The sequence below is a fragment of the Pipistrellus kuhlii genome, unplaced genomic scaffold, assembly GCF_014108245.1.
Source record: "Pipistrellus kuhlii isolate mPipKuh1 unplaced genomic scaffold, mPipKuh1.p scaffold_m20_p_3, whole genome shotgun sequence".
In the NCBI taxonomy this organism is placed as follows: domain Eukaryota; kingdom Metazoa; phylum Chordata; class Mammalia; order Chiroptera; family Vespertilionidae; genus Pipistrellus; species Pipistrellus kuhlii.
In genome coordinates, this window is record NW_023425529.1 from 103,423,694 (window position 1) to 103,443,933 (window position 20,240).

At 38.0% G+C, this 20,240-nt stretch overlaps 1 protein-coding gene across 6 annotated transcripts in view; it reads right to left on the bottom strand.

The window, feature by feature from the left end:
* Nucleotides 1–5,562: 5,562 nt before the first annotated feature.
* Nucleotides 5,563–20,240, bottom strand: part of LRCH1 (leucine rich repeats and calponin homology domain containing 1) — a 187,213-nt gene continuing 172,535 nt past the window's right edge. For 4 of the 6 annotated variants that reach the window (XM_045588622.1, XM_045588623.1, XM_036455305.2 and 1 more), the window contains one exon: nucleotides 9,615–11,487. In XM_045588622.1, coding sequence (XP_045444578.1) covers nucleotides 11,281–11,487 — 207 coding nt within the window. In that variant the 3' untranslated portion in view covers nucleotides 9,615–11,280. Of the gene's footprint in view, nucleotides 6,558–9,614; nucleotides 11,488–20,240 lie in introns of those variants that run through there. The other 2 variants (XM_036455307.2, XM_036455304.2) reach the window with 1 other exon arrangement.

Below are 20,240 nucleotides of genomic sequence, written 5' to 3' on the forward strand. Positions count from 1 at the left end.
GGAAGTTGGGGGTAACCAAGCTGGCAGAGGAGGGCACTTGTGGGAGACACAGACCTGCAAGGGAGGACAGTTGGGAAGAGACCAGGCCTGCAGTGAGGGGCAGTTGTGGGGGAACCAGGCCTGCAGTGGAAGACAGTTGAAGTGGACCCAGGCCTGCAGGGGAGGGCAGTTAGGGGCAACCAGACTGGCAGGAGAGGGCAATTAGGGGTGACCAGGACAGCAGAGGAGGGCAGTTAGAGGCAATGTGGCCTGCCAGGAAGTATTTAGTTATCAATCATGCTGGTAGGGGAGTGTTTAGGGGGTGATCAGGCTGGCTGGTAGAAGTGGTTAGAGGCAATCAGGCAGAAGCAGGCGAGCTGTTGGGAGCCAGCAGTCCTGGGTTGTGAGAAGGATGTTCGACCATCTGGGCCTAAACGGGCGGTCAGACATCCCTCAAGTGGTCCCAGATTGGAGAGGGTGCAGGATATATATATATATATATATATATATAGAGAGAGAGAGAGAGAGAGAGAGAGAGAGAGAGAGAGAGAGAGAGAGAGAGATTTTTTATAAGGTATTTGTTTACATGATTCTGGGGGCTGACTATAAGTCTGAAACCCACAAGGCAGGCCATCAGGAAGGGAAGGTCATGAGCAGAATGGAACTCCATGAACAAGGGCTGCAGCTATTGTCCATAGCCTGAATTTCTTATCTCTTGAGGAAGCCTCAGTCTTGCTTTCAATACCTTCTAACTGAGGACAACCAGATAATTTTTCTTATTTGAAATGAATTGATTAGGGATTTTATATTTTCAAAATCCCTTGAGAGCAATAGCTAAATTGAATAACAGGGAACTGTAATATAGCCAACTTGGTACCTCATTATAAGAAAATAGTTGCAGGGTAAGCATAAAAACATTTAAATATTCAGTAAATAATTGCTGACATATAGCCAAGGATAACTGTAATAAAGAAAAAGACCATTGACGATATTTAGAAAGCCAATAAATTTGAGCTGCTATATGTTGCAAATATTGGCCAGAAAAGGGATGAATCTTTATATATGCCTAAATGTAAAATGTTTCCCCCACCAAAATATTTCTCTCTTAAAGATGCATCTATAATAATAAAAGTGTAATATGCTAATTAGGCCAGACGTCTTTCCGGATGAAGCCAGGGCTGCGAGGAAAGCTCAGGTCCTGACAGCCAACAAAGGCTCACTTTTGCACAAATTTTGTGCATCGGGCCTCTAGTATGTTTATAAGAAACCATCTCATCAACTTTATAGTAAACAATAAGTAACCTAAAAATGACCTAATATTAGTTTTGTGTGCTTCTAAAAATCACCTGACAAAATCAGGTACAAAAATAGGCAAAGAATTGACAGCTTTCCTGGGTTATGATAGATATAAAATCCTTTTAACTGTCCCTTTAAGAAACAACACAATTCAGTAAAGCCACCATTAAATGTAAAAGGGAAAATGGCAGTGGAGTAAATGGATTCTACACAGACATGATCTCAAGACCAAACTGGAATTAGAACTAAAATACAAAAACACTGAATAATCAATTGAAGACTAGCTGGAGAGAACACTGATAACCAAGGATGGAAAGTGGAGATTGCATAGAAACTGGTAGGAAGGGAAGAGACATGAAAGAGCTGGCTGTGCTTCCCTTAGCAGTTGAAGTTCCAGAGGATATCTGTGGGGGTTTGCTACTGAGAACATAGGGTCTAACCCCAAGCTTGGCCTCCAGCAGAGAGCACCAGAATTGAGAAAGGTGCCCACATAACATCTGGCTGTGAAAAGCAGCAGGATTACTCTCCGCCAGGCAGAGACAGTTGGAAATGTAGGCACCCTCTTAAAGGGCCAATGTACAGAATTTTGAGTGCAGCTACTCACTTTGGGATCCAGCAGAGGGAGGGCAGAGTAGAATGGAGCTGTGTAAACATAAGCCAGGGTTGGGGGCTCTGGTTAGAGCTCAGAAGGCAGATGCCAATTTCCTGTGCTGAGTCATTCTCTCCTGCTGTGGAGATCACCTTTCTCAGGCAGACCTTTGCTATTCAGGCAGTTTTTGTCTAGGGAGAGGATAGTTGACCCACTCTATTAGAAAACCCTGGTCCCACTCTGAAGTTTCTGAGACCCATTAAGAGACCGAGGATACCAATAAGCCTCCAGGCAGAGGCAATTGCCCCTCTCTGCTTGGAAACCTCTCACCCCACCTGTGGACAATTGTTTGGGACTACTCAAGACTGAATCCAATCAATCTGCAGGCAGAGGTGGGTCTCTGGAGTCTTTGAGTCTTTGTTTGATCTAATTAATCAGAAACAGCATTTGGGGAAGAGATTTAGTCAATTGTGAATAAGGTGGCTGCTGCTGAACCAATAAACAATAGCCAGGTAAGCAGTGTCAAGTAAGAACCATAAAAATCTTATGATCTATAAGGCAGGGTTAACTTCCTAGAAGACAGTGGTATTAGGTAACTCCATAGGTGTCTACTATAAATCCCTTTCATATAGCATTTTGGTAAGAATTTCTGAGATAATGTATGCAAAATTGATTAATTCTCCTACCTGGCATCTCTTCAAAGCCTATTAAATAAGCACTGTTTTTACTAACAGAGAATTAGCTGAGAACAAAATAGATAAGCAGCCTTGATTTAATGGTACTTAGGATTCAGAAAAAAACACTAGCCACTCAAAAATACTGGCCATTGTGGTCAATCAGCACGTGCATGTGGGGAGTGCAGACAGTGGTTTAGAGTAGAATCCTCCTTTACATACATACCCCACACTCAAGCAGTACCAATTCTGAAGATAACAACAGACTCAATGAGGCCTGATCTCCGTTAGTTGACCTCCTAGAAAATGCAAAATTAGAGAGCCAGCTCAGTTGGTTCACTGTTGCCCAGGTCTCCCAGGCTAACCCAGCAAGAACTGAGAAGCCCCCAGACTGAGTTGGCTAGAACTCAGTCTCTGGGATAGTTCCCACCTATGGCCAATTCCATACGGCTGAACTGCATAGATGAACTTATTGCAAACATGTTCCTGCCAGGCTCTCCTGAGTGCTCCTGCTGCCATCTTTCTTTTTGCCCTCACACATTCCTCAGTTGCTCCAGCCAACTTACAATGCAGTGTTTGTGAAGCCCTTACTTCTATGATGTGCAGAAGACTAAGATGACTGAAGTTTTGAAGTTTGGCACAAGAGCAGCATTTCCAATGAGAACCTCATGGGTCAGGCATAGCTGAACATGAATCTTAAATGTAGAGGACCTGACACTGGTCACTGCAGTTCTTGCTCAGGCTGTTGGTCTCAGGTCTGTGTCTATTGTATGTGGGTTAGGATGAGAAGACAGAAACAATCCATCACTATTTTGACATGAATTCTTCCAAGCAGCTGCTCTTCTATCTCAGGCAGGCTGTCCATGGGGAAAAACAATAACACTGGACAGATCTACAGAAAGTATAATCAATGCAGCCACTTGCTCTCTTTCTTTTATTTTTAAAATTAAATCCTCACCTTAGAATATGTTTACTGATTTTTTTAAATTTTATTTATTTATTTATTTTTAGAGAAAGAAGGTACAAAGAAGAGTAAAACATAGATTAAACAGCTATTTCTCACATACACCCCAATGGAGATTGGACCCACCACCTTTGAGATGACACTCCAACCAACTAAGCCACACCAGCCATGAGCCTCCTTACTCTTTCAGTGTCAGACTCCACAGGAAGGAGGACCAGACCCTGTGGTTTTACAAGATGCACCACAGGACCTCCAGGCTTTCTCCAAGAAACTTCTGGAGCCACCACCAGGTGGAGAGACACAACTTTCACCATATTAACCCTATTTAACTGTTGTATGTTCTGTGGTTCCAGGTAAGATTTAGTTTGGAAATCTCTCTCTCTCTCTCTCTCTCTCTCTCTCTCTCTCTCTCTCTCTCTCTCTCTCACACACACACACACACACACACACACACACACACACACACTAGATGATTCCCACAATCTTTTTAAACCCCCTAAGATTTCTGTTGTGACCAGTGTTAACCTTTGCATCACATGGGTAAGTCAATCAGAAAATGGTTTGTTCACACTCAAAGTTTTAATGGCCATTAAATAAGAAAAGGAAGGCTATTTGCACTACATACATTCTGTCCACTGATGATACTGTTAGCTGGCAATGCACATTTTATTGCACATATAAACAGTGTACAATGATCTTAAAGGTATTTTAGCTACACAAGGGCTGCATTTAAAAGAAAGAAAGCCATTTTACAAAATATAGAAGTCATTTGTATTATATAGACAATGTCAAGGAAATACTGAAGATTAATATCAAAAGAAAAAAATTTAATCTTGAAAAAGAAATCTCTCAAAACAGGATTACAGAGCTTCATGTTGCTATATATATATATATATATATATATATATATATATATATATATATAAAATATTTCAGGACTCTGCATCTGAATGCCCATCAAGGTGCAGCAAATAAAAACTCCTATTTCTATAATCAACCTCTGAATGTTGCTTATATTGAATACACTCCTTGTTCAAAATTACTTTGTTTTACATCATTATGGTATTTGACAATAGATATTTGTGCAGTACAGAAAAATATTAAAACATATTTTAAGTTAGGTTAAAGTGCACAGTACATTTAATAGGAAAGAACTGAAAGCTGCCAATGCAAACTGTCATGTTATAACCCCTCACCTTGCCCAGAGCAGAGAGCAGCCAAGGCCTTGGCTGATGTTAGATTGTGCTAAATGCACATCATCTTCTTGGTATGTTTTCTATTGTGTTCACCTTTTATTTCTCTTACAAATTGTGGCTGCTGCTGCTCTAAAAACTTACAATGGCTTTCCACGGAGGTGAAGAGGCAATGAGCATTCACAAGACGGAGGAAGGTGACTGAATGGAATATCCGGGACAGCAGGGTGGAGGCTCATCACGTAACTGCCTACCAACAGGCTGTCGTGTCTGGGAGGTCTTGTCTGAATCCCGCAAACCAACATGGGTACTGGCTCTCGTTTAGTCATGTTTCCTTTGAAACGCTCCCTGCTAGGCAATTCAGCCTCACAAAGGCAACCTTCCCCTAGCCCTCTCCTAACCCCTTGCACCCCCACCCATCTTTGCATGCAGCTAACTCACCAACTTACTGACTTACTTTTACAGTTTCACCCCAAAGACCATGAATCTTGCAGTGTTTTATGGGTTACTCTGAAATCCACTAACTAAATTACAATAAAATGAGCATGTCCACATCTCAAAATCTTTTCCTCTTTGAAAACTGGCAGTGTTGGTTTCCCGATTCAGGTCTTATATGTCTGATGTAACTCTTGATCACTCTCAGTTGAAGCTGCCCTTTAAGAAGCTTTTTGGTTAAACAATAAACTTAGTATCATCTTCACTTTCCTATACCATTTCCTTATTTCCTTTGGTACTAGACTTCTTTAATTCTCAAGTTACAGTGCAAAATTATACTTCAAGATACATGATGCTAACACATTACTTCTTTGTGTTAAAATGTGAATGTTCTGTATATAGCAAAATAAGTATGAATCCAAAAAATAACTGTTCACATTTTATCTTCAAGTTTAATGTCTTTTTTCTCATCACAGCTATTTACAAATAACTTTGGGGCGCTCTCTTAATTTCAGTCAGTTTATTGTATCAGGGGACAACAGGGCTGCTGGAATGTAGGAAACTGGATGGAATGCAGAAATATAAACAAGACCAAAGTGTAAGTAATGCCTCCCCAGAAAACAGTTCTTGTCACAGAAGCACCTGTTATTTTTCTGAGTCATATATACCAGAAAACATGATTATTGAGACCTAGACAATGCACACCAAAGAGGATAGAAAATAACTCAATATTTATAATTTAAAAAGTGTTTAACCACAAAAAAGCAGTAATAAAATAGTTTCCTAATTTACAATTTGCACCCAAAGGATGAATAACAACTCACTAATAAATAATATTTATATAAATATTTTGTATGTCGAAAATAGATTTTTAAAAGGCAATGGTCTCAAGAAATCTCTTGAAAAATTTGGTGATAAAAACTTGATTGAGTCCCTCCCTCATCCCCCCACTAAATACACAATGAGTTTGGCTTCAGTGAAATAAGTACATGTTGCTGCAAAGCAGTTGTGCTTGGTGTTTGGTAATGGCAGTGGGTGAGCATGGAAGGCGTGTGGGAGGTTGAAAAGGCCTCGACGTGCTGTTAGCTCTTCGTAACCAGCTCCCTCACTGGCTTCAAGATAAATACCTGTCACACCTTAATGTCGGAGGTCAGTTCTGAAAGGCAGGAAATCTTCTCTGAGGTCCTCCCTAAAATGCAACTAGACTCATGAACACAGGCAATGGGTGGGAGGATGGGGGAACTGGTGCCAAGAGCAGAGTTCAGGATCTCTGATGGGAGAAGGGTTTGGGCCGACCCAAAGGAAAGGAGTTGGTTTCATGTGAATACAGCCTTCATTATAGGTACATCTAGCAATGCTTGAACAGTAATGCCCACTTTGACCAGGCCTTTCTCTTCAAGGATGTGATGGGGTAGACATAGTTTTTCCTAAAAGAAAGAACAAACATCAATTTTTAATGACTGGTACTTGATTATAAAATCTTACAACAGCACTGATGGCAGTTGAGTTCAGACCATGTTTCTTTTCTTGTTTCCAGCCCATTACATAGCACTTTACTGTATTTGCAGAGAAAATAATGACTTTACACAAATAAGGGTTGATCCAAAAAAAGTGTCCAATCATCCTGAAATCTGCAATAGATCTAACCATTTAACAAAACTTTATACTGAATAACAGCCATACACAGTCAGCTGGAAACCACACATTAGGGGCATATTAGCTTATATTATTATTTTTTAAAAACATTCTTTATGATTCCTTTTTTTTTTTCCCCAGAGAGGAAGGGAGGAGAGAGATAGAAACATCAATGATGAGAGAGAATCATTAATTAGCTGCCTCCTGAACATCCCACACTTGGGATCAAGCCTGCAACTCAGGCATGTGCCCCCCACCAGAATTGAGCCTGGAACCCTTCAGTCTGCAAACTGATGCTCTAGCCACTGAGCCAAACTGGCTAGAGCAGCTTATATTCTTATAAAGCAAAGTTGTAAATAGCCTTTCACACATTTCAAAAAATATATATTTCTTTATTGACTTCAGAGAGGAAGGAGAGGGAGAGAGATAGAAGCATCAATGATGAGAATCATTGATAGGCTGCCTCCCACGCGCCCCCTTCCACACTGGGGACTGAGCCCGCAACCCAGGCATATGATCTTGACTGGAATAGAACCCAGGACCCCCTAGTCCAAAGGTCCACACTCCATCCACTGAGCCAAACTGGCCAGGGCCCTTTCACACATTTTTAAAGGAACTCAAATACTCATTTATACAGATCACACACTGTTCTATTGACCATGAACTTTGGTCCAATTTATTTTATTTCCTACGACCTCTGGAATGGAGGCATGCTGGTGGATAGGTATCTTTTCTTCCTGGTTTATGAACAGTCTTATAATTAATTTTAATAGCTTCTCTTTCTCTTTCATACTGCTGTCAAAGACACAAACATCCTGCTACTTTCTTGTTGTAATTTTGCTCTTAGGAAATGTCCAGCACACACAACTCAAGGAAAGCAACACGAGTCACTCCTGGTATGTAGAACCTTGCATGCAAAATAGTTCATAAAATAACATGATGAAGTAACTTTATGCCATTGTCATTTGGCTCTGGAGATGAGGGGATCACTTTCCAGAGCGTGTCTCCTTGACTCAGAAAAGACTCCACAGCGAACACTGCCTCTTTTCTACTCCATAATGGTCATTTCTTCACAGCTCAGTGACGGCTGTTTTCAAGGGAAGTTTGAATGGAGACAGTGTTCAACAGGAACAAATCAGGGTCTCTGGACAGACTGCTTCCTTTTCATGTGACTCTTGCTTGAGGAACTAGTTCTTCCTGTTGCCTCAATGGTAGGACTCTCCACAAATTAGTACAGATACAGGCCTTCTGGTCTCAAAAAGACATTCAAACAATACACCATGACACATCCAATAACTTGTTGCACTGCTTCAAAATGTCAGTTTTCCTACACTGTCTCAATCATCTTCCTACTCCCACCTTTAATTTCTTCCCTAAAGAGGTAAATTCAGAGTATCTCTGAGACTAAATCTAGACCTAAGAAGTAGCACATGTCAACATAAGAAATTACTGAAAGCATGATTCAACCATTATTTCATCTGTTTGCTATGCATTGAAATACAATTATCTTGTCGCCAATGGGCATATAAGGTGGGCATGCAAATTTATGCTCCTTGCCAACTTAGTAGCTGAATGTCAACCAAGAAAAAGGGTGGGAGGTCCTATGGGAGTTGAGCTGTGCACTGGGCCAGGATGGGCAGTTTGCGTCCTCCTTGTGCCATAGCTGGAGGTCAGTCTGTACCCTTTCCTGATGCCATAGGCGTGTGAAGTCACTCAAATCTGGCATTTAATTGCTAAGGGTGGTACCACTGGGGCAGGGATGTGGTTTTCTCATTCTTATGGCTCTCACAGCACTCAAGCCAACACCTGGTTTGGTGAGTCATGACCACTAACATGGTTAAGCTCCTAGTGCAGGGCATTAGTTGGGGGGAAAATTAAAATCTTCACTTTACAACTTATGTTAAAGTCAAATTGAAATGAATTAAATAGTTGTCTGTTTTTAAAAATCTCTCCTAATAAGATATAGGTTAATATATAGTACTTTCTCTTATTGTCTAAGCTAAAAAGGCAAAATAAAAAAATCACAAGAAATATTAAAAAAATATTCTTGCTTAAAAGTTTAAAGCGTGCATGTGTCAAAACTCCTACATTATTTAAAAGATTTAAAAAACTATAAAAAAGTATTTACATCAAATTACAAGTGTTTTATATGACTCAAACGCATTAAATCAGTAAGAAAAGCATTAAGAAACCAATGGAACATTGGGCAAGGAACACAAATAGAAATTTAAAAATGAAAGTTATGCCCAAGGCATTTTGAACAAGACATTTTGCTTCTCAACCTCAGTGTTTTCTTACATTTAGTTCTGAATGTTCCTGAACTCTAGTGTTATCTCCACAGGGCCTAATCTCTAAGTACGTGGCTCTTACAGGGTAGATGTCCTAGCCTGCATCCAGCTTGAGATGGAACGGGTCTCCATTAACAAATGTCCCAGTCCCCTTGATGAGCAGTGGCTCCTGTGGCTGAAGAGGTTCCAAGCTGATGGTCATGGAGACATAACAGACTGAATAACTTAAGGCTATTGTCTCTCCTGGGCCTTTATTTCTTAAACCAGCATTTCTCACCTTCCTGGTGTCCCGAGCCTTTTGGGAATGAGAAACAAACAGAAGACATTTAAACTTTAATGTTAGAGGAGCCGAATGGCTTTCCTTGCGAATATGGCAGCACACTGTTCTAGTATACCCCCGAGCTTCTTTCATCACGGAAGCCTCAATGCACTGCAGAGCTAGATGGAAATGGTGATCACTACTCTGGGTATGCACTAAAAATGTATTGATGAGCTGATAAAAACTTGGAATAATCACCCAAAATGTGTTTATTAAGAACTTATGGATCAGGGTGCTGGTTAGACATTGAATAAAGGGATTTTATTGTTACAGATTGAAGAGTACAAGTTAGCACCAAAGACAATTCAGTACATCTGCAGGTTATTTATACATAACTGAGGTTAATTCGGTAACTTCACATACCCTGTATTTCACCAATCAACACAAACTCAGAAGGAAAAGGTTCAGTTAACTCAAGATATTATCACGTCATCTCCTGTTAGAAAATCTGAGCTGCTTAGCAACGAAGAATCTTTATAAATATACTTGTCTAACTATATGGGTTATCTACATCCTCAAGTAGCCCAGATTCATGGAAATGTTCATAAAAATACAATTATCATTTTAATAGCTGTCTATAAAGATCACTTGCATCGCATTAAACTAGAAATTTACTAGTATCTTGAGGAAGTTAACTCCATCAGTTCCCCAACTTAATAAACAATATTTGGCAACCAGATTAAAAGGAAAGTAGGAGATATTGTCTTAACCTTAGAGCAGGGCTTTCTCATATTAGAAAAAGACAACCCAGAACCAGAAATATCTTGGCCTAGATTAAATTATATTGTTTTTGTCTTTTCAATACAAACTGACCACCTTGCTCCAAAGCAGATATAGTTAGTATATAATCCTTTAAGCTTACTTAAAAATAAAAACATTATGCTAACAATGGTTAAATGGAAATTTCAACTTATTTAGATAAATTACATTCTTCTAAAATAAGAGCAATATTATTATTAGCTCCTGCCACAGAAACCAGGCTCCAGGACCAAGAATGTTCCATGACTCATGGCTTTATTTAAAAACAAATAGTCAAATTTATCACATTCTGGATCTACTGTTAGAATGTGATGTAGCAAAAGCCAAAATGACCCATTACATTATTTAAAAATAGAAATCTCTCCTCTAGAGGCTAACAAGGAGAAGTAAAAATATATGGGAATTGGTGTGCAAGCAAATCTCCCAGGTAGTGCTCTTAACACCGATGGGCCTTCCTTCCCTAGTGCCGCTGCCTCATGCAGCAGGCCAAGAGGGCTGGCTCAGGGTAGAAGTGGGCGGCAACCCTCCCTGGTGCCCCTCACAGCTCCCATAGTAGGAAGCAGCAAGGAACCCAACTAAATGACCAGCAAAGTAGTCATTGCCCAGATGGGATTTTTCAATTTGGTCAATAGTTCTTTTGTTTTTGTTTTTACTGAAGAGTTTTATAGACCAAATTGGGCCAAAAATGCTGTTTTTCTGTCTCCTTTGCAAGGAGAGTGGGGAACCCCTACAACTCAATTGCCCAGTCCTGAATTGGGTTGAACTTAAATACTGCAAAGGAAAGATTTTCATATTCCCTTTTGCTCCTGTTCTGGAAATTCTACTCTACCTAAAACAGTGAAGCTCACTGGGAAGAGGGAAGAGGATCTGTATAGCACTCCTGCTGGCATGATGTGGGCTGTGGCTGAGGAAGCATGAGGTGTGAATATACTTTGTTCTCACTGTTTTTCAGTAAGTGAGAAGTTACTTAAAGAGAACCGCATTCTATAAGTTTGTGCTTTTGGAAAATCTGATTGGCAAAAGTTCAGCTTCAAAACTCAAGAGACTACTGAAGAGATAACAGGGAAGTTTGCAAGGCAAAGGGTCAGATGGAGGAAGGACCCTAATGGCTCAGGGACAGAGCAGAGCGCTTGGATGCACATGCAGACTTTATGCGGACAGGGCATTCCAGCGGTAAGTGATATAGATTAGCACTATAAAGAGAATATGGACAAGACAGAAGCTTATAAGGTCCCTGGAGCGGAGGGCAGAAGTTGGTTGTGGGGGTTTCTCCCCGAGTGCCAGCAGAATGTCAACAGTCTTTCGAATGTGACGAAAATCCAACTGCAGGATGTCATACGGAGAGCAGAGGTCAGCCTATTCCGAGGGCAGCCATTAGAACAGAAAGAGATAGTGCATACAATTAAAAATACACAGAAGAACAGCTGGAAAGCATACATTTTTGGTTATTAGCAAATGGCAAGAGAAACCTCTTATTTCAAGCAGGTAAAACTTGTTCCACCATCAAAGATTTTAAAACTTTATTCCAAAAGAAAAGTAGCACACCAAAAGTAGCATACCAAAAGTAGCATGTCCTTTTTATGCAAAAAGACAAAGAAATCCTTCACCAGCAATCACACTATTGAGGAATAGACAGTTATGTAATCTACGTATCATTCTGGCAGTAAACAGTTTTAATATTCAAGTGGCATCATGTACTAATTAATAGGATAAAAATAACAGTTTTTCACTTGGGACATTTAGGCCTTAATCTTACTAACAAACAAAAAAAATAAACTTTAAGGTTTAATCTTCACCTTTCCTCATAGTTCTCTTAGTGCATTTTTCTTAAGCCTGGTTTATGAAGAATGAATATAAGTTTTTCTCTATGAAAGGTAACACATGTACCTAACTCATTTCCTTTTAGGATTATTATTATTTTTATTTATGTTTATTTTTTAAAACATATTTTTATTGATTTCAGAGAGGGAGAGAGAGACAGAAACATCAATAATGAGAGAGAATCCTTGATTGGCTGCCTCCTACACAACCTACACTGGGATGTGCCCTAACCGGGAATCAAACCATGACTTCCTGGTTCACAGGTCCATGCTCAATCACCAAGCCACACTGCTGGGCTCCTTTTAGGATTACTGGCAAGTTCTGAGGAATGTTAGCTCTAATTATATCCCTACATGTGTCAAAAAGCATATTAAATTTCTTGTTTTTACAACTACACAGAAACAAACAATCTTGAGAAGACTTCTTAAATATAAGGTTAGAATAAAATACATTCCCACATAGGGTTATTATGTAAATTTCTTCACCACTAAACAGGTGTGGGGGCAGGAACAGATCTCTATATGGTGACTGTAAAGTTTTTCTACTTTACAGTCACCATATAAGAAGGCAGAGCTCTTATCAATTAAATGTAAAAAGAAGAAGCTCATTTTACTTGAATTGACAGCTGGATGTCTATTACTATCAGGAAAAAAACAAAACAGTTTTATGATGCACTGAATTCCTGAACCAGAAATGACAATAGCTTAAAATTTATAGTGATTATAATTCATGTCAGTATTAAAAAAGTTGTAGTTTTGTGTCCAAGTTAAACAAGGATTGAAAATATCTGTGATATATTTGATAAATGCAATAGGCAAAGCGTTTTAAAGTATATATCTGTGTGTGTGTGTGTGTGTGTGTGTGTGTGTGTGTGTGTGTATATATATATATATATATACACACAGTATAACATATTTTGATAATATTGCCCTTTGTTTTAGCCTCATTCTAAACATATGTAAATCACAGAGCAATTAAAAGATGATTTTAAAGTAGAGTTATCTGTCTTAATTGTATCCTCTGATGTTATCTTGATGCCCTCAGGTAAGGAGGAATATCACAATGTCAAGTGGGTGAATAAGATTAAGGACATTCTCATCTTATTTTAATTTTTGAAGGTAGAAATACTTAACAAAAGATTGTTTTTATGATAATAATCATGTTATATCTATTCAGATTGTCTTTTCTCAGTAGATTTGGAAAAATCAAGTTGTCACTGTTATTTTCCCAACAATTAAAACATCAACACATATATTGGATTTCACTGGGCGAGAGATACTAGACAAAGATTAACAGATGGGGAAATATCTAAAATAAATTTTCTATTGCAATAAAATTTCTCTATTGCAATGTTGTGTTTAACCAGTGAAATCAGAGCAAAGAAGACATAAGAAAAACGGCATCTAGGAACTAAAATGTGATTTTCACAAAAGTGGTACTTCCACGTTAAAAGCAAAACATCCTATCTCCAGTATGTATTTCAATAACTTCCCCAAATCCCTTGGAAAATGTATGGTCTGCTCCCCAGCAACTCTGTCAGAGAATTCGGTTCGCTTTTGCAGTTTTCCGGGCACTTATTCAGCAGTACACTCACAGGCAGGTGGGCAGCAACGACCATTCTTTTTATCCTGGAAGTGATTTTATGATGCCACAGATTCTGGGTTAATTGACACTAAAGTGGGTATAGTCCATGGTGATATAAATGTTTTAAAATATGTTTTTTGTTGATATTATATATATTTCCCAGTTTCTCCCCCTTCTCTCCCTCCCATGGTGATTTAAATTAAATCATGATCTCTAAAGGAGAAGACGTGGGTATAAGATTGGATGGCAGGCAAAATTGTGAGTCACCCTTATGGGTGGCGCCCGGGCTGCAGTGGCCCCGAGAGCCACTCTCAGAGTCTACAAGTTCTCTGCAAATGGGGACGAGGCAGTGACTACTAGGGGAACCTGGGAATTTTCTGACTCTTGTGCTTCCCAAATCTCATTCTTTATGAAAAATATATTTTATTGATTTTTTACAGAGAGGAAGGGAGAGGGAGAGGAATAGAGAGTTAGAAACATCGATTCAGCTGCTCCTTGCGCACCCCCTACTGGGGATGTGCCTGCAACCAAGGTACATGCTCTTGTCTGGAATCGAACCTGGGACCATCCAGTCTGCAGGTCAACACTCCATCCACTGGGTCAAACCGGTCAGGGCCCAAATCTCATTCTCAATGAGAGGGATTTAACCATTATATTTTTTTCCTCCTTAAAATTGAAATAGAAAAATACTAAAAAGGAAAGGAATTTAAAGAGGCAAAATTTCAGTGTGCATTTACAAAGCATTAGTAATTATCGCAAGGCATTTGAAAAACACAGAAACTGTCCCGGGAGGCAAATGCAGCAGCTAATTCTCATTATAGAGAACAGAAATCATAATCACCTGAGGGTTATTGGATGGATTCTCTTAGAAGCAGGCGTCAGTATGTGGCTAAGATTACTCTTCAAGATTGGCGCAGGGACTGGGGCGTGGCTCAGTTGTTTGGGCTTCCTTCTGTGCACTGAGGGGTCGCAGGGTTCAGGTTTGATGCGTAAAGGAGGCAGCTAATCAACGTTTCATTCTCTTGGAAGTGTTTCTCTCCCTCTCCCTTCCTCTCTCTCTAAATATCTCCCTCTCCCTTCCTATCTCTCTAAATATCAATAATTTTGAAAACTGGCTACAGACTCAAGCAGAAATATAGACAGATCTGGCAAAAGTCTAGGTTATAGATATTCTGAGTAAAATTAAATCTAAATTCTAAGAAATTTAGAATAAATTCAACCCATTTAAATATTTTAATTTTGAAAGTCAGAATGCTTACAAAGGATCTATTTTTAGTCTAAAATATCATAGTACAGAATGTTGATGGTCATTCTGAAAATTTGAAGCTCTAATTAGCAGTGTAATGTGTCAGAGAGTACAGTGAGGTAGAAAGGGTTTCTAGAGTTTTCTCCAAATATATGAGAACTAATTGCCAATTTTATGAACTTAGAAGATAGCTCTAATATTGGTAAGCTAATTAATCTAGAAATGTAATTTAAAACTTTTAAGACACTGATCATAACATGTTTATTCACAACTGTGTACATATGAAAGGCTGTCAGACCGCTGACCCAAGGTAACTGCCACCAGGAAACACATAGTGGAAAAGGATCTTCATGAATGGTAAACACATATTAACTTTAAGAAATGTGAGTGACTTTAAAAGCTAGAAAACTGGATCTTTTTAATAAATTACTAATTTAAAAACTGATATTAAAAATCAACATGGTGGCCTGCACTTCTGATTACTCAGAATTAACCATATAAGTGGAAAAATAAAATAAATCTTAGAAGAAGAATGTCATCCTCCCCCCAAAAGTGTTTATTAGCTATGATCTAAATTTATACTAAAATCTTTTATTTAAAAGAAAAAGAGGCATTAGGTTCAAAGAGGAGAATGAACTCATTTATCCTAATCTCAAGATTCTTAAGAAACAAAAAATATATAGTAGCTTCAACTTATAAAATGTCTTAACAAAAAACTTCAGAGCAGTTATATATATATAAGTGCCTAAATTCTCACTACAGGAGTTAAATAGGAACGTTGTTACTATTATTTTCAAAAATAATGTCTCATTATAAAAGAATGAAATGCAAATATGAAAGCTACTAAAAACAGGGGTCTGAATTAATTTTGATAGGCACGTAGGAGGAATAGAATCACAGTTGTTTAATAATTATTCACCTCACTAACGATAGAATAAGAGGTTTTCTTAGGGATCCTCCTCAGAAGCTGTGGAGGGCATGCTGTAAGAAAGTCAGAGTTGTAGAGATAAGGAGTCTGGGAGCCCAAATGGGCCTATCACTCAAAAAGAAGAATTTTAAAAAAAATAGTGCTTAAAAACAAATCCTCAACAGTGAGCACTTGAAATGATGCAGGCACAGGAAGTGCTCAGTAAATGAATATTTTAAAGTATTTGCCCTAAGGAGCATAACTAGTTATCAGCACAGATGGGACTAATTCACCCCAAATCTCCTCAGTCTTCTTTCAGGTTAGGCTCATTTAATTGGTGTCCCTTCAGTTGGGGGACTGGTCCCAAACAGAAAACCAAAACCCACGGAATGGGCAACAGAAAGGGAAGTGACCTGCTGACATAGCTACCTGAGGTCTCCTACACTGAAAAAAAACTTGCCAGAAAGAACGATTTTATATCCCTTTTCTGCAATCTTTCCTTGGCATTCTCATTAACAAACCTTTCCCTCATCCCAGAATCCTTCACAGTTGACGGACGGCAAATGGGCCTGCTGTCACTGTAACAGAATTTCTCCAGAACCCAGGAGCCAAATTCTTTCTGTGACATCATCTGCTTTTTATCTGTGGTGTCCACTGTTTCAATCCTAAGATCCCTGACCCCGGACTAACATTCAAGGGTATAGATCCAGCCTTATACCAATGTCACAATTAGCAGAGGTCTGTACCTTACCTTTCTACATACTGTAACCTACAAATAATTAGGTTGTGCAATTCTGAATGCAGCCAATTTGAAGGCACCAGGTTTATAGGTAAATCACACCAGAATCACTCAAACAAAGCATACATGAACCAAGGCAGATATCTGGGAATGTATCCATGGGGACTTCTCAAGATAATACAATAAACTATAACCAGAACAATTTTTAAATTGCTTCCATCCCATTAAATTACTTAATATGTAATAATTTTAACTAAATCTACTCAGCAACCACATTCTACCAATATGAACAATCAAAAAAGCTGCAACCGTAACTTTGGCTTGTAGTTTCAAGCTGTGATTCTATAAAAATACATACAGTATTCAAGATCTCTGTGACTTATGAGGGCAAGTTATGGGTAGAAAAGAAAGCAGGAAAAGCTTACAAGTTAGGAGGAATTATTTGTTTGTTGCTGAGAAGTCAATGAATATTTTGTTACCCAAATATTGTCTGAATCAAATAAGAAAATGAAATATTACAGGTTCTCTGTTTTTAGGTAATATTCTTTTTAAATTTTATTTACTAATTGATTTATTTTTATTTTTAAATATATTTTTATTGATTTCAGAGAGGAAGGGAGAGGGAGAGAGAGATAGAAACATCAATGATGAGAGAGAATTATTGATCGGCTGCCTTTTGTATGCCCTTTACTGGGGATTGAACCTACAAAACCGGGCATGTGCCCTAGACCAGAACCAAACCCAGGACCCTTCAGTCTACAGGCCGATGCTCCGTCTGCTGAGTCAAACCAGCTAGAGCTTATTTACTGATTTATAAATTGAATTTATGGGTGAGGTGGTTACTAAAATTATATAGGTTTCAAGTGTACAATTCTATGACATATAATCTGTAGAGTGCATTTTAAGCCCACCACCCAAAGTCAAATCTCATTCCATCATATGTTTGAACCTCTTTACTTTCTACTATCTCCCCACCCTCCTTCCTTCTGTTAACCATACTGCTATGTCTATCAGTTTTTATTTGTTTTTCTTGTTTGTTCACTTGTTGCTTTCAGTTTTATATCCCACATATGAGTGAAATCATACAGTTCTTAGCTTTTTCTGTCTGACTTATTTGCTTAGCATGATATTCTCAAGATCTATCTATATTGTCACAAGTGGCAATATTTCATCTTTTCTTATGTCTGAGTAGTATTCCATTGTATATATGTACCACATCTTCTTTATTGAATCATTTATTGAAGGAAATTCCGGTTATTTCAAGGTACTGGCCAACATGAATAATGCTATAATGAACATAGGGGTACATATATATTTGCAAATACATGTTTTCAAGTTTTTTGGTTACGTACCTAGGAGAGATTGCTGGGTCATATGGAAACTCTTCTAAATTTCTGAGAAACCTCCATACTGTTTTCCATGGGGGCTGTACCAGTCTACATTCCACCAGCAGTGAATGAGGGTTTCTTTTCCTCCATAACCTCTCCAACACTTGTCATTACTTATCTTGTTGATAACAGCCATTCTAACAGGTGTGATGTGGTATCTCCTAGTTTTTATTTGCATTTATTTAATAGCTAGTGAAGTTGAGAATCTTTTCATGTATCTGTTGACCATCTATATGTCTTCTTGAGAGAAGTGTCTATTCAGGTTCCCATTTTTTTAATTTTGGTTTGCTTGTTTGGTATTGAGTTGTAGGAGTTCCTTATATATTTTGGATATTAACCCTTTATCAGAACTGTTCTTTGCAAATATCTTCTCCCATGCTGTTGGTTGCCTTTTCATTTTGTTGGTGGTTTCTTGGCTGTGTAGAAGCTGTTTAAGTTTGAAATAGTCTCATTCATTTATTTTTGTCTTTACTTCCCTTGCCTTTAAGGTCAAATGCATAATAATCTCTCTTACACCAAAGTCCATAAGTTCAGTACTTGTTTTCTTCTATGTAATTTATTTCAGGTCATATTTTTAAGTCTTTAACCCATTTTAAGTTAATTTTTGTCTATAGGGACAAACAGTGGTCTAGTTTTAATCTTTTGCATGTGGCTTTCTATAATAATTTCCCAGCAGCATTTATTGAAGAGGATTTCTTTTCTCCATTGTATGCTTTTTGGCTCCTTTGTCGAAAATTATTTGTCCAAAACACAGTTTTATTTCTGGGCTCTCAATTCTGTTCCACTGTACCAATCTTTTTAAATTCCTGATTGCAAATGGAGAATTTCTTCAACTTCACTTGTGATATAACTATATTTTTAGGGTAAATCATCAATTGTGTGCCACATATTTATTCAAAACATCAACCCTCTTAACTACTGAAAGAAATATAACTTACCCTCCCCAACTCAGTATCATATTCCTAATGAAAATATTTCCTTATTATCAAAAACTTATTCCTCATCAATTCTGTGAGAGATTAAAACATGCTCTTTTGAGTGTATAGGAAGATTTGCCAATTGACTTTCAACTGGTGATTTATGCTTTTCCACTAGAATATTCCTTCCTTCTTTTAACATATCTTGTTAAAGAAGTTCAAGTGAATTTTTTCTAGTAGCAATGAGTGTAATGTAACTCTAGTCACCAGTAAAATGCAATTGGATTATCCATCAGGATGGACATATATGTACATACATACACACACACACACACACACACACACACACATACACAATGCAAACTTAAAATCATCTCAGATCTTAAAAGTTTTTTCAAAAATAGTTTAAGTGAGATATTGGCAAAAAGTCATTTATTCCTTGCAATTCTTCTTAGGAATTATGAGTTGCCTATTAGTGCCAGAGACATAATGCAGAAATTATTATAAAATTTCTTTGCATTTTTCTAAATCCCATTTGCCCAACTTAAAATGAAATCGTAATTACCAACCTTCACTAATGATAAATGAGAAAGTGCATTTCCATTGCATTTTGTATTACCATAAGCCAAAAAAACTTTGATGAGTTTAAAAATATCACAAGGGATTAGGTTGTAACTCATTAGTGCTTTATAGCATAAGCATGAATAATTTACCACCTGATTTGGTATGATAGTTTTGATTCACACATGAGAAATCTTATTAGTCCATGACAAAATAAAATTTTTTTAAAATGTATGTGTATAAGAATTTTCACAAATATTTGCTTTAATAATTATTTTTCTTCAAATAAGATCAGAAACCCACCACTAATTTCTCACCAAACTAAAAATTATGGAGAAAAGAAGGGAAGGAAGGAAGAAAAGAAGGAAGGAAGGAAGGAAGGAAGGAAGGAAGGAAGGAAGGAAGGAAGGAAGGAAGGAAGGAAGGAAGGGAGAAGGAAGGTGGGATGGAGGGAAGGAAAGGAAGAAGGAGGAGAAAAGGGAGGAAAGAAAGAAGAAAGAAGGAGAGAGGGAGGGAGGCAGTCAAGTCTTTCTCAATTTCAATAAACTATCACTGAGTAAAATGTAATTTCTTCATGTACTCAAAACCAGTATCTTATGATATCATAGAATCTGTAATTATCCCTGGAACATTAGAAAAGATAGAAGAAATTACAAGAAATGGAATTTCTGTTGATCCCAATGATGATAAACTTCTCAACTTACCCCCAAATCCTGAGTGAATTGTTTTTTTTTCCTCCCTAAGAAACCATCTTATGATATTATTAGCAAAGTCTTTAAAAGCCCCAAATTGGCTGAGACTGGGGTTTAGCTTGTGAAAAAGAAAAGTAGCAAACTAGAGTTGGGCTGGCTATAGGGACTTGCCAAATGAGTCTATAGCAGACTAAAGAGGGGAATATAAATGCAAACAGTTAACAAACTACAAAACAACATACAAACATTATTAT